The sequence below is a fragment of the Ursus americanus genome, chromosome 29 (genome assembly GCF_024610735.1).
Source record: "Ursus americanus isolate L20-20 chromosome 29, mUrsAme1.1.p, whole genome shotgun sequence".
Taxonomy (NCBI): domain Eukaryota; kingdom Metazoa; phylum Chordata; class Mammalia; order Carnivora; family Ursidae; genus Ursus; species Ursus americanus.
In genome coordinates, this window is record NC_142155.1 from 12554472 (window position 1) to 12569726 (window position 15255).

Sequence of the window (15255 nt, forward strand, 5' to 3'; positions counted from 1 at the left end):
TGGCAGTGTCCCAATTCCTGTCCACCAGGCCGCTCAGGATATCCAGGCTTACCAGGCATGAGGGTAAGAGAATAATTTGGGGATTTTATATTCAAGAGTATTATCCTTCGGAAAAATAAAATAGATCCTTTCCTGTAAGCATTGGCCTTTCTGGTGTGCAAGACCCCATTTTGATGGATTAGGCAAGTCTGCGTTTGCTTATTCTTTGGCTTAGTCTGTGGTCCTTCTTCAGTCCTAGAAACAACAGCTGCTTCCCCTGGCAGGTACATGGAGACATGGATGTTTGATAACACAGTGCTTCCATTGTTCAGGGAGGAAATACCAATAATCTGTACTGGCTTGAGAGATGCTATAACACCAAATTAAGGTTCCGAAGTTTGTTTCCTATGGAGGAAGACTGGGGAGTAATTGCACACATAATGTATCTGAAACTATTTTAGTTAAGAAATTGGGAAAACAGTGCAAAATAGGCAGGAAAAGAGACTTCCCCAAAATGTTTTTCTCTCACTCTATATCATAATTACTTTAAAATTTCCCATAAAAAAATACCAATCGTTGGGGTTAAGTGGCTTTTTCTCTCTAGTCTATGAGTCTGGAGTGATTTTGAAAATTCCAGACCAGGGGAGTTATGCTATGATCTGAAAGGCCCCAGGGCACTGGTTTTCCAATTATGGTTTTCTCTAAGGTTAGTTTTGGTGGATTCGCACAACTGCAGAAGATCTGGTCCTGGATTGGTGCCTTATTTTTCACCAAGACTTACACTCAGAACAAGAGTCTCCGAGGGTGAAAGCTCTGATAGACTTAATTTTGGAATGTTCATTTCCCATTTGCCTCATGTTACCACCCAAAGCACACATATGCTTAGGACAGGTGGCCTGACAAGAAGAGATAGGGATTTTCTTCTCATGCTGTGCAGCTTTCCCGGACTGCCCTTTATGGCTTTCCCTTTGCATTTACAATTGTGTACAAGAAGAGGTGGGAGTTGTGCGTCTTGGGAGCTCCCCTTCTTATATCAGCCCTTCTTCCACCTCCAGGAAGGAAGTAGGTATAGAGGAGGCAGAAGGGTTTTCAGAGCAGCGTCAAGAGAGCAGGGGATAGCCAGCTGAGCTCAGTCGGGACTGTTACCTTTGAGAAAAAAGTTACTGATGCTGGAGAAGACTTACTGCTCTGAACCCAACTGTGAGAGGAAGTTTGGGATAGAGGGATCTAGGGATCAGCTGGTAATAAATCATGTTGCTGAACCAGGTAATCACGCCTTGTTATTCTAGAACAGTGTTTTTCTATTACCTAGAGCTAATATTTATCATATACACTAGTCATGTAATACATATGGCGGTATTAAGGTCGTTGAAGGCAGTCATTTTCCTTGTGACATAACCTTTTCGTGTGTAGCACACTGACAGATTTAGGGAAGCAAGATCACTTTATGAACCTTCTGACCACTTTCTGTGACAAACCAAATAGAATTATTTTTTAATTTGTTTATGTATTTGTTAATTATACATTTTGCATTTTTAGGGTCATAAAGGGGCTAAAGGAGAAATTGGTGAACCCGGAAGACAAGGTCACAAGGTAAGGAAAATGAGTATAGAGTGGGTAAATTGTGATTAGGAGGTAGTGATTACTTTTATTACAAGGAATTATAAGGAATAAGAAAGCATGATATTTTATCCTTCCTTTTCAAATGGTGATTGACAGGTTTTCAGTAGATGCATCAATATTCTGACTACGCATAATATTCTCATGTTGTTCAATTACAAAAAACAATAATACACCATACATTTCATTCTTTCCTGTGTTGCTACCCCTTGCTTTTCTTTTGAAATCAATCACACTCAGCTTTTTTTTCTTGATGCTTTTGATAGTCAAACACTATTCAGCTAGTTTTTCCACTCTGCTAAACAAAATTTTATGACACATGTAAAATTTTATGACAAGTGTTGCTGACACTAGCAAACAGGAGGTTGATAGCTGATAGCTTTTCATCTTAAGTTCTGAAATAATTTGTCTGTTTCTGACTCCATTTCAATAGAATTTAGATTTTGAGTAATCTGGAAGTGAGTGATAGACTTACGTTATTGTCTAGATAGAAACATGAAATCCACAGCACAACTTGCATTGGGACTGGCATGCCTTGCAGAAAAACCAAGGCAGAAATTTAAAGTAAGATGACTTACTTGCTTTTTTTTTTTAAATCCACTAGTGTAAATTGCCTTTAAGCGTCTAAGAATTTTACTTCCTGCATAACAGAAGTTTTGTCCCCATGAATTCTGTGATATTTTACAAAGTCAAACTGTTCTTATTAATGTGGGTTTCCTAGACGTCGTTGACTATGTCTTTGTATACCGTTACTGGGTGGAGGCAGAAAATTAGAGTTTTTCTTTGGAAGTTAAAAACTGGTGAGAGGCAATTTATTGTATTGTCAGGCATTAATATCCTTGAACTCTAGCTAAAATCAGTCTGTTGAACAATCTCAGATAATCAGGGTAAGTAAGCCAATTTTCTCTACCCTATTACAGTTTGGACATTTATTTCTAGTCTTTTATTACTTGGGCCCTGAGTAATTAAGGCATTTTATTTATCTGTAATATAACAGCAGGGTTCTTAATGTTGAATTGGAGAAAGTAGAAAAAAGTTGAGTACTTCAGAAATTTTTCTGCATGCTCATTCCTCCATTAAATCTTGAAATTCGCAATTGAAAAAAATTCAACAAATATTTATTGAGTACCTGCTGTGTTCCAGTGTTTATTCTAAGTGCAAGGGGCACAGAAGTGAAAAAAAAATATGTCCAACCACAGGAGACTGGCTAAATTAAGTATGACATAGCCATATAATAGAATATTATCTAACCACAGAAAAAGGTGTGTGAGAATATTACATTACACCAAAAGATATTCATGAGGTAATGCATGTAGTCAAGTAGATATGGTAGACTTCTGTTATTTTTGATGCCATGCTCCCTTCCTCCTTCTTTTAGTGAACTTTTTCTTTGGGGGAACTTTTACAAGCCCATTTGGGGATGGAACTATCAATTAGAGTATTTACCCCTCTCCCCAAGAAATCAGTACTATTGATACCTATACATACGTTAGTTATCCAGACTCTCAAATTTGGTTTCATTTTCAGTGAAGAACCTGAAAATTGTTTTGGTGTGTGAGGTAATTGACCAAAATTTTATTGGTCATTGCTGAAAACTCCTTTAATTTATTTCACATGTTGTGTCACTTACACCTTTCAGTGGTGTCTTTGAAAATTTACGTGGGAAGATAAGATGACAATAGCTCATTGAAGAATGAACCTTAAAAGGGTAATAGATGCACTGAACTGTAACCTGAAAGTGGATTCATAATTCTGCCTTGAATTTACTCTACAAATTAGTTAATGAAAATTTTAAAATTTGTCGATGGATATAGGAATGAATAGTCAAAAATCTTTCAGTAAAATGATAATGAATTGCTGTTCCTAAATTTGTCATTATGTTGTAGTTATTGATTAGTTGTGCGCTATTCATCTGCTGGTGAAATATCTGCATCAACTATATTACTCTAGGGTTTATCCTAGACTCTGTAGGAAAATACCCCAAACCTTGCTAATGAAAACTTACTGTGCACGTATCAATCACTGTTGTTTTGATATTTGGGCAGGTACATACAGGTAGCATTTAGTTACACACATGTGTTGATTATCCATTCCTTGAAATAATAGCTAATTCACTGGCTTTCCAGTTGGGACTGCCTTTCCTCACTGTCAATCAGGTATTCTTATGGAATATAATCTGAATAAAATTATGAGACTGAAACCACTATGTAATACTCTCACAATTGATTCAAAAATCAAGTATAAATGATTTAGGCATAACCTAGTTCTTTACATATATGCGCAAAGGTTCTATATTAATATTGCTATTAATATAGCATCTAAGATGTTACTGATATTTATAGTTGAAATATGGGCTTTGGGTGACTTTTTTGCATATTTCTCTGTATTTTCTGAATGTCCTACAAATAATATGGATTACTCATATAAACTAATTTAAGAAAGTATAGTAACACAACTCAGGGGATGCCAAGTGAATTTCAGATGTGCTGAGTTATCTATCTATGCTCATTTGCTGGGATAACATTTGGTGTGCTTTTCTGTTGTTTATTAGGGTGAAGAAGGTGACCAGGGGGAACTGGGAGAAGTTGGAGCTCAAGGACCTCCGGTAAGGTATTAAAAAAAAAAAAATTTAACTAGGCTATGCAAATATTCTTTTTTTCATGACTTTTGGAATATTTCCTGTTTAGCATTTGGATTAAGAGTATTACATTAACATATTTTCCCACCAAGCCAGCATTGGGAGATTACCATTTTTTCAAAATAGGAAGGGATCCCCGTTGTATATTCAAGCACCATTTTAACAGAAAAATTTTGACCTGTAATTACATACATTCATTTACTAGATTTCAGGGCTAGGCAATCTGAAAGCAAATACTGAACACAAGAGGTTGATACATATCTTTTATATTCTATGGCACTTTCACACGACATAGAAAATTTCACGTACCCTGAATATGCAGCACGTGCATCATCCACTGGATTGAATACACCTTATGCCAGCATGTAATCATTATAAGTAGACCATTCTTAATTGCTTGTAATCATGCCTTTTAATAAAAAGTTTGTCCCCTGTGCTTTGGCAGATTGCTGCAATTATATGCACCATGAGGTAATTTGGGGCATTGGCATACTTCACTTTAAAGTGTTTGCTACATCAAAATTTACATTACTTTTGTATACGAAAGTAGAATTGTCACACTTTTTTTCTTATCAAGATGAGTAGTTAACAATTATGGAAATAATAATTTCTGAATATTCACTGAACATTGCAGCTAGCCAAGGTCTTTACCATGTAAAGGACACGTTCAGGTCCTATTCTCAGCTTAGGGAGGACAAACATGAGGCCACCCTTCCTTGCCCTGCTCTGCTCTTCCCCCAAACAACTGGCCTTTTATGAAAGAGTTCAGGGAGCTGTGTAGATTAGTACTTACCCCAGAGCTTAAGGAAATTCCAGCTAAAGGAAATGAGTCTGAGCATTTGTCAGAAATGGCCTCTGCTTTTAAGCCACATGAGAACTTAAAAGAAATTTCAGAAGCTTGTCTTCCCTGAGCCCTTGAAAGGAGACAATAAGGAGATGGACTCTATTTCATAGGAGGGAGATAAAAATAGTGTAAGAGACATATGGATGGTTTCTTTCTTTCTTTCCTTTCTTTTCTTCTTTTCTTTTCTTTCCTTTCCTTTCCTTTTCTTTCTTTCTTTCTTCCTCCCTCCCTCCCTCCCTCCCTCCCTCTCTCTCTCTCTTCTTTCTTTCTTTCTTTCTTTCTTTTCTTTTCTTTTCTTTTCTTTCTTTCCTGATGAAAATTTAGTGGGGATTTAAAGTTATTTTTAAAGCCACCCCCCCACATCCTCAGAACAGAATTTTGCAAGCAGTATTTAAAAATGTTTTCATGGATTAAGGATATCTGTTGGGTTCTGCAGGGCTCAAATGGTCCATTGGGGGCTGTTGTTAGTGCTTGCTGACCTTCTGGTGTTTGGCTGTAGGCTTGCCAAAATGCTTCTATAAACTTCCCAAATGTTCACTTTTTAAACGTGCATCTATAAAGTAATGCACATTTTTTTTTTAAAAATATGCTTTTGGGAACATTTATACACAAGCTCTGTCCTTCAAAGTAGGCACCTTAAGAGATAATACATGGCATTCTCACGTCACTGCCATTGGCTCAAATATTTTTGGAATTCCTTTTGTAGAATTATCTTCAGAAAGAGCAGTTTCAATCTGATATGGCCACATCTCATTTTATATCCCAAGTGGTTAACCTAAGCTGGATCATCTTACACATTTAGGTCATTCCTAACTGATCTACTCAGAATTTGGACTTATCTGGAGGCAGGCAGGGTTGGCCAGAGAATTGCCCCATTTTCTCCAAGTGAGAACACAAGAGAATGGCTGGCCTAGAGCTACTGTATCCTAAGCCAGTCACAGTGGACAGTTAGCAAATTGCTCAGAAGCGGCTGCTCCACCTTCCTGAAGGAGCATCCCCCTGCCACTGCTCCCACGAGAGCACCCAGGCTCACCCCTTACAGGATCCACCCCTGGAGCCCTGCTGCTGTGGGGCCAGAGAATTGAGAATGGTGACATTTCAGTATTGAAGAAGAGTCTAGAAATCACACTCACATCCTTATTTTTAGGCTTACCCACTCCGATGCCTGAGGTGGGGTGAGATGGATTCCTGCTGCCCCAGGAGGGAACTCAGAATGCCTCTGTCAGAGATGGTGTAATGAATAGTGACTCCTGGTGGTTAGTCGAGACTTCAGCTCCATTTACATAAGCTTTTGTGGACTAGCCTGGAAACCGAATGGCCTCTGAAGGCATACATTGGTGGGGAAAACTCATTCCAAAGTTTAAAATCCCAACCATCTTACATGTAACCAAGTTACGAATCATGAAGGCAGTAGAAATGGCAGTGTATTCTGTACCCTAGTAAAAAGTACGTCAAGATACATGATTGTAGTTCTCTTATGCTAATGATGTTTACTTTTTTGTCATCAGTAATTGCTCCAGCTCCAGGTTTATGTACATCTTCAGAGTTTTAGAAGAATGTTTACCATCAGAAGAATTCTCCTTGGATTTTTCTTTCTAAACTAGAAACATTTGTTTACATAATGTCACTATTTCTTAATGTTACCTTTCGTTATGTTAACATCTTTCTGGAGCAACTTTTGCGATGAGATAAACAAGTGTGTGCTTCAACTAAAACAATTCACTGTTCTTTTTTATATTTCCAGGGAGCTCAAGGATTACGAGGCATCACTGGCATAGTTGGGGCCAAAGGGGAAAAAGTAAGATGATGATGATATGATACCAAAATGTATAAATATTTAAAATTTTGGCCATTTAAAAGTATCTTGTTATTTTCAGCAACATCATTTTTTAAAACTTATTTGCTTTGTAGATGTTTGGCAAGGTTTTTACATTTGTTATAAACATAGATGACAGAAATGAGTAGTATGTATGATACTTGTGTATTATATATTTTAAATTATCTTAGGTAGATAGAAATAAGCAGGGATGTTACATTTTTTTCTCTTTATCATTATCAGTAGTTAATACTGATAGTACTGACACAATACCTGGAAATCAAAGCAAAGACAGGGGAGAATGGAAAGAGAGAGGTAAGAGAAGGCAGGATATCCCCAAGGACACTAGGGCCATGCGTGGCTCTCCCTCCAGGCTGATCCCTGAGCTCTGTCGTCAACAAGGATCATACACCTGTGGCTAGAGTTTACCAACCTGTCCTTAGCCCAGTCTCAAAAACCAGATTCTCCTACCATTTCCATAGCAAGGCACTGTGAGATGATGGGGAGATTCAAAGAGGAATAAGGACTTCAAATTTGTTATTTATTGGGAGAAACCAATGAGTAGATAGCTAACTACAAGGTAAATGAGAGACACATAAATTTGAGGGCAAGTGGCATAAGGGAGTGAAGACGAAGGAGTGGCTACTCTTGATCAGGGGACTGGGAGGTCTCACGGAGGAGGTGGCATTAGGAGGATGCCAGGCCTAGAAGGATGACGTGTTCCCACTGGTGGAGGGTGGAGGATGGGGAATACTTGGCTGAGTGAATATCATAAACAAAAATAGTGGAAACCTGAACGTTCCTGATGTGCTCAGAAATGTTTTTCTCACTCTGTGTGTGTGTGTGTGTGTGTGTGTGTGTGTGTGTGTGTGCGTGCATGCGTGTAGGGTTGTTTTAGCTTCTCTATCAGGTTTTAAGAAAATGATTACCACTTAGTATATTAGGAAAGCCAATTTGTAGATTCCAGGAAAAACAAAAAAACCACTTTGCCTACCACCACTTCTGACCCTCGCCTCTTTCTCTTTAGAACCTCTATGGCTAATTTGTGTCATTTCACAAAGCACAGAGACTTTTCTTAACAGCTAAGCCAGAATAACTTGCACATTGTAGGTGCTCAATAAATAAAATTTTTCTAAAAGAAAAGCACATTTTTGGAAATTGAAGGAATTATTTTGTGACTAATTCCTTCATTTTTTTTCAGCCTCTTTGTCCCTCATTCTGCCTGTTGTACTCTGCCATTTCCTCTAGAATATTTCTTTTCTAAAAACACTGTATTTGAAAAGAAACATATTTCATATTTGTACATTCATGTTACCTTAAGTAACATTCTGTATGTATCTCTTCTGTTATTAAATAATAAATCCCATTTATTTTGAAGTTGCTGATACCTGGGCCTTTGCTTTTTCTGAGTTTAAATTATCTAAAATATGTGACCCCACACTTTGAAACCAATTACTGTTTTTGATATGCTCTTTATTTGAGGTATTTTTTTTACTTGGCATTTTTCAAAATTTCTCATTTCCTTTGAGTTCTGTCAAATTGCTTTCAATAACAAAAAAAAAAAAAAAAGGAAAAAAAAAAAAAGCAAGCTCTTCTCATGAACTCAGACCCCTGAAGTGGTTGCCTAGTAACAGCATTTTGGGTCTGAGCTCTTGCTGAACAGCAGTAAGAGAGAGAGGGAGTGCATCACAGCCATTTCTATAATGCGAGCGCCAGGCTCCGCGCTCACAACGCAGGGTGAAGGATGAAGTCAAGGTCCTTTTTGGGTCTTCCAAACCTCTTCTTCCCTGGTGAATGTAAAATGCTTTCTGCTCTGTTCTAGTTTTTAGGGATCAAAGAATTTCAAGGCTCCGTGGTGCCTCTGCTTCAGTTGTGTTCTTTCTTTGATTCTACCTTTTCTGAACCTCCTATTAAAGGTTTTCTAATTCTTAATTCTTACTACAGATGCTGTCCACCTGGATTTCTTGGCCTGACATCCATCCAGCACTCTTTTGACTGTTTTCCATTTATTTTATCATCTCCTTATCTCAACCCTATTCATTAGGAGATGGCCTGTTGACTTCAGTTGCCCTTCTGCCTTCTCATCCACTTAGCAGATGAGAAAAAGACTTAAAGAAGAGGGTTGTATTTTATCATGCAGCGTACATAGAAAGCACTAAGAAAAACCCCCATATTTTGTTTTAAAATCACATTTTGATTCTTACCATTAAATAAGGAGGTGATATGTACAATATAACCAAGTCACAATTGATTTCAAGATAATTGTATTTATAAAGCTCTGTAGTTTCCATCCCTTGGTAGGATGACTCTGTTGTTTAGAAGATAGGTGGATTATTTTATATAAACCTAACCGAACGTCTATGTAGGATGGAACGGGGGATACTCAAATCCTTATTACAATTCATTCTTCTAAATCACATGACTGGACTTCTGATTCTGGATCTTGGTGGAAATCCAGTGTCACAAAATCCCAGCCACAGCTGTGGCAACAGCAGGGTCCATGGAAACTATCCTATTCTTTGGGTGGCTCCTTGGTCTTCACCATTAATGAATAGCCATAGGAATCCTGAGAGCCCTGGGAGGTGACTACCAAACCTCTTCCGATAGGTTTGCCAACTTCTCCAAATAGGTACCAGTGTTTTTAGTTCATGTCATCAATCAAGAATGGCTGCTGTGTTAACTTAAAATATCCAGGGTGGTATCGAAGATTGGCTGTCAGTACTCTTGGTGGGATGAGGAGATGTAAACTAGTGTTTTCATATCTGAGGTGTCCAATGGTTCACTGATGAATACAGTATATATTACAGACACAAAACCTTCTTTTTATCTGGCTATTAACGTTCTATGGGAAGACCGATGTGCCCTTTAATGACGGATCTCAATTTCATTTCTTTGTCTTGTTTTTTTTGCAGGGTGCTCGGGGCTTAGATGGAGAACCTGGGCCTCAGGGTCTTCCTGGTGCACCTGTAAGTAGTTTTCCTTTTACAAGACCCAGTGATAGATTATTTAGCAATGATCAGTGATAGATTATTTGATGTGCACGCACATGTGTGTGTGCAAGTGTCTCTTACATGTGAATAATGCAAGTGGTAAAATGGGCAGTTTTTATATTTATTTAAACAAATTTTAATGAAGATAAGCATCACTTCCTTGAATAAAGAGAAAAGTTCTTTTGACTCAATATGGGTTTTTTGTTAGGTGAAGGTGAAGTCAAATTGTTAAATTCTTATGTTCGCTGTGTTTCCCTTTCGTTTTGGCTGACAGGATGCTTAGAGCCACAGTAACTGTCTCATGTCAGGTTCTTGGGTAATTCTCTCCTTTTCCTTTTCTATGATTTCCGATCTCATTATTCTGTGTTTTGACTGCTATATGTACATGTGTCATTATTATAGGCTGCCTCACAGCTTTTCTAGAAATAAATTAAAAAGTCACCCATTAATAACCATCTTTATCACAGAAAAAGAAAAGGTATGAGGAAAATAGAATTTTCATGGCCCAGTGGGAAAGACAGAATGTAACTACATTATGCATTACAAGATCCAGCATTGGAGCATGTGGTAGAGGTAATGCATGCAAGAAGAGGATCCTAGAGGCAGGTTGATCTGGAAAGCCATTCTGGGTGGGAAGGGCAGCAGAGCACAGGTGAGAAGGAGCATTGGTGGTGGTGATGGGGTGTGTTGTCTCATAGGGATTGTTACTGCTTGGCTTGGAAAGTTTCTGTTGAGAAGATGAAATTGAGTGGATAAAGTCGGATCACATTGTGGAGGGTATTTAATGCCAATGTGAGCAATTTGAACTGATCTAGTAGCAATAGGAAACCATTTGAGGTTTTAGAGTACTTATGCAATTCAACAAAAGCTATATTTTAGGAAGACACATCCTCTCATCTATAACTATCTGTACTATAAGTCAACATTAGCCAGATAATTTTGACGGAAACCATTATTATTGCCTGGAGAATGAAATAATATGGAGAAAAGATTGGCAACTGACCCAAACCTCAATCCACCATGGTACTCAATGAGTTTAGCTGATATGTAGACCTAGTTACTGATGTTAAGGTTACCTGAAGTATGGATCTTAATTTTATTATACTTATACATCCAAAGAGCACAGAAGCTTTACACATTTAAAATGGAATCAAAATATTCCAAGCAAGTCTCTATGATCCCTATGGCAATATAAATTTTAAGACAATGTAATTTTTATAAAAAGATTTCTTGAGCTAGGCATCCATGACAGAGCAAAGCATGGGGTGAAAGAGCAGTAATAAAGTAATATGGATGGTGTTTTATAGTTTCAAAAGTCTATCAAGAAGTAACTTTTGCTTATATTAACAACATTCTATTTTCATACAGGGTGATCAAGGACAGAGAGGACCTCCAGGAGAAATAGGTCCCAAGGGAGATAGAGTGAGTTCAAATTAGTGTTAATCACTACAAACATTTTGCTTTTTTTGGTGTCCTCTGCTGATTATGCTTATCTCTTTGATGTGTTCGAAGTGTCATGATAAATGAGCATGTCTTGTCTATCCCTTCCCTTCTGCCCTGCAAGGGGCCTCAAGGTTCTAGAGGAATTCCTGGCCTCCCTGGGACCAAAGGAGACACGGTATGTCCTGAGCCATAGTCACCCACCACGTTTTTCCAAATGATTATTAACTTGTAATAGAACTTTAGAAAATAATGAAGGGAAGAACAATGTGACTGCTTCTAAGACACAGTGTGTTTCTTTGTGTGTCTTTAGGGCTTGCCAGGTGTGGATGGCCGTGACGGGATACCTGGAATGCCAGGAACAAAGGTAGCTGTGTAGCCCTGGCCAACGAAGCCCAGCATTTCCATTACTACACTACTGGGAGATTTACTCAGCTGGTTTGGGCTTTTTTCCTCCGTTTAGTTTTTTAATCAAGTGTCAACTCAAAAATACTATTAGAATAGTATGTTTGTTTACTTGGTTTTAGGAAGTCAGTAGAATTGCTGTGTCAATGAAAGCAGCTGAAAGAGATTGTGTATTTTGATTAAATTTATGTCCTAAGTCCATCCTCCCCGTTCTCTCCCCCCCCCTCCCTGAACTGGATCATATTATAAAAGTGCATGTAAGGTCAACTGTAGGGAGACTCCTTCTACGCAGAAGCCCTGTGTCCTTTCTTTTCTTGAAAGACATACAGCAGTTAACACAGGTTCAATGATGCAATAAAAACTTCTTTTCTCAGGGTGAACCGGGGAAGCCTGGGCCTCCTGGTGATGCAGGATTGCAGGGCTTACCAGTGAGTATTTGGGTCTTTAAATGTTTACTGGTTTAGCTACATATTTGGAAAATATGAATTTTAGGGAGAAACAAATAATTTGATAAGTTCCGGGGAAGATATATGATGCTTTAATTTTACATTTTTACAGTTTGATGTTTTAAACTTTTTTCCTGAGGAAGGAACTATTTCTCTAATAACTATATAAGCTTTAATTTGTATTTTGCATTCTTCTTCTCTCTTTAGTTCACTCAATCTGTCTTCTCTTTTTACTAACTCTGAGCTGTGGGCCTGGAGCACATACTCCCTCCTCCTTTTCACCAGTTCTGAAGTTCTTGTTAGCAGAAGTGAGTCATAAGAGGCTTGAGAGTATGCTCACGGAATGATGTGAGGTATCCGATACCATTTTTTTGATTGTATGCTATTTTGAATTAGTCAAATTGGTGTTTCCCTGCATTGATGTGGCTAGAGATTAATGTGGGTTATACAGATGTATTCTTGGAGACAAATGTTTCAAGGTAATAAAGGGATACTTGGTAATTTGAGGACTGGCCTCAATTTATTATGATATCTGACATTTTAAAGTAATCCGAGAACATTAGGACTCCCAATAGAACCAAATTTTAGTTCGAGCCAGCATTCTCCCGCCATTCCGTTTGTCTCCTTAAGGGTTAGCGTTTCAATTGGTCTTTGTTTCTATATTCTATACATGGAGTCATGCTGGTAGGAGCTTCCCTTGACTGGACTATAATTTGGAAATTCATGCTTGAAAAATAACTGTAGTTTAGAGGTAGGATTTGCCTCAGGATGTGCAGACTTAACAAGCCAGATAGAGTAAAGTAATTCCTTCTAAACTGTGGGTAGTTCTGGAGTTGTTCAGAACTTGGGAACCAGGAAGACGCTCCCTCACACTAAAGCTTTGGTGTTGCCATGATCCCCTGAGCCCCTCGGCGATGTGCAGTGGGCTCGGCACCTCACAGATTCTCCGCTGAGGTGATTCAACTGATGTTCTGTGTGCCCTCTTTTAGGGTGTACCTGGGGTTCCTGGTGCAAAGGGTATTGCTGGTGAAAAGGTAAAAGATGAAAACTTTTTAATTGGTACTTTTCCCTATGTCTTTGTTTTTTCATTAACATGTTTTATTTATCATTTTTAGTATTTCCAACCTGCCTTTTATTTTATATGTGACCCTAAGGAAAAATTTTTAAAAAGTCTTTTTTGAAGCGTCAAATGCTAATCTCTTTCTTAGCTACAGAAAGAATACTTTGACAAAGTGTTGCTGATTAGACTTTCTTCCTAGATGTGTCATCCTTTGCCAGTATAAAACAGAGAAAGTGTTATTGCTTTTTACCACTGAAAATAAGGAAATTATGATGAAGCTACAGAAATTATGGCAGTGAATATTACTAACATGATATCGTTTAAACTAAAAAGATATTAGACATTTTGTTCTCAGACTGATCAACCAGGGCTGACATTGCAGCAAGTAAAAACAATAGGTGAAGGAAAACTTGAAGGGATAAGATATAGCTTTACTTTAAATAAAATAGATAAAATGTGAGTAACGTAGAATTTGATCACTACTAGGTTGTATGGCTACAGCTCTCCAGTTACTGGGGGCCACGGCATCTTCAGCAGAGATGCTCGCTTCCTGAGCTGACCGAGAGATTGATGGTGACGATGGATCCCCAGACGTGTGCGTTCCCTGGACCTTGCTGCCAGGGTCCTCTCAACAGCACATCCTCCTATTCCTCATGTTCACAGGATTCTTTTTAATTTTAATAGTGTCAGTGTCAGGTAAAAGGGCTCCAAGAAGTTTACGGGAGATAGAAATGGTAAAGGAAAGACACATATAATTAATATTGTGAAGAAAGAAAAATCTTCTATTCCTGTCTGGGTAAAGACCTTCATTTTTTCACATTTGACCTTCATTTTGCAACATTTTTTGATACCTTTACTATACTTCTGGGAATAACAGAATAGTATCCTGAATCGAAAGAACTTTAATGTATCCGCCAAGAAAGAGATCCTATATCGTCCCAAATTCTCCATGTGAAATTGGGAAGTTAATGCTACTCAGGTGTAAGAAAGGCCCTGCCAGGGTAGGACAGGTTGATGATTTTGCTTTCTTGCTGTCTGAATTACTTAGAATGTCGCCTTTTACCTTTAGGGTAACACAGGTGCTCCAGGGAAGCCTGGTCAGCTGGGGAATTCAGGCAAACCGGTAAGACAACATGAGTTACCTTTCCTTATGTTATTACCAGTTGCAATCACTCAGCAAAGAGTTAGGGAGTGTTAACTTTTTTCTTTCCCTGCCTTCCTCATCACAGGGCCAACAGGGGCCGCCAGGAGAGGTGGGACCCCGAGGACCCCGGGGGCTTCCTGTGAGTACTCCTTTTCTGTAGAACCTTCTGAAGTACCTTCCCAGGGTTTTTGCTGGGTGACCTTCCAATCATTTATTCATTTATCTGTGAATGCCTTCTCCAGTGTGAGCGCGGGCTAGTCGAGAAAGACTGTGAAACGGGAATGCTATTCATGAATACAATCTGCTTGTTTAAATTCAGAAAGTGGAAATAAAACTCAAAAAATTTTTTAAAGTATTTTTAAAAGCACGAGGACCCTTTTTTACTCTCATCTCATGTTGAAGGAAATATTTTAGCGTGGCTAAAAAAACTTTACTGAGATATAATTCATATACTATATAATTCAACCATTTAAAGCATATGAGTCATTGATTTTTAGCATATTTATAGAATTGTGCAACCATTGCCATGGTTAATTTTAAAACCTTTTAATCACCCAGCAAAGAAACTCTGTGTCCACTTGCAGTCACTCAGCATTGCCCCGCCCCCAATCCTCTCCGCCCTAGGCAACCACTAATCCACTTTCAGGTAGATCTACCTGTTCTGAGAATTTCATATACATGGAATACACAATACGGGGGTTTTCAGTGAATGGCTCCCTTCAGCATGTTTCAAGGCTTACCTATGCTGTAGCATCTATCAGTACTCCTTTCTTCTTAGTGCTGACTAATGTTCAGTAATATGAACACTATTATATGGGTATACCACCTTCCCTTCATTCTTTCATCCACTAATGGACATTTGGGTTATTTCCA

General features: G+C 38.3%; 1 protein-coding gene across 2 annotated transcripts in view; it reads left to right on the forward strand.

Moving 5' to 3' along the window:
* COL9A1 (collagen type IX alpha 1 chain) overlaps positions 1-15255 on the forward strand; it is an 88809-nt gene that overhangs the window by 41733 nt on the left and 31821 nt on the right. For both annotated transcript variants that reach the window (XM_045805310.2, XM_087856902.1), the window contains exons 17-28: positions 7-63; positions 1519-1572; positions 4151-4204; positions 6826-6879; positions 9810-9863; positions 11256-11309; positions 11452-11505; positions 11641-11694; positions 12107-12160; positions 13168-13212; positions 14308-14361; positions 14468-14521. In XM_045805310.2, the coding sequence (XP_045661266.1) occupies positions 7-63; positions 1519-1572; positions 4151-4204; positions 6826-6879; positions 9810-9863; positions 11256-11309; positions 11452-11505; positions 11641-11694; positions 12107-12160; positions 13168-13212; positions 14308-14361; positions 14468-14521 (642 nt within the window). The remainder of the gene's footprint in view (positions 1-6; positions 64-1518; positions 1573-4150; positions 4205-6825; positions 6880-9809; positions 9864-11255; positions 11310-11451; positions 11506-11640; positions 11695-12106; positions 12161-13167; positions 13213-14307; positions 14362-14467; positions 14522-15255) is intronic.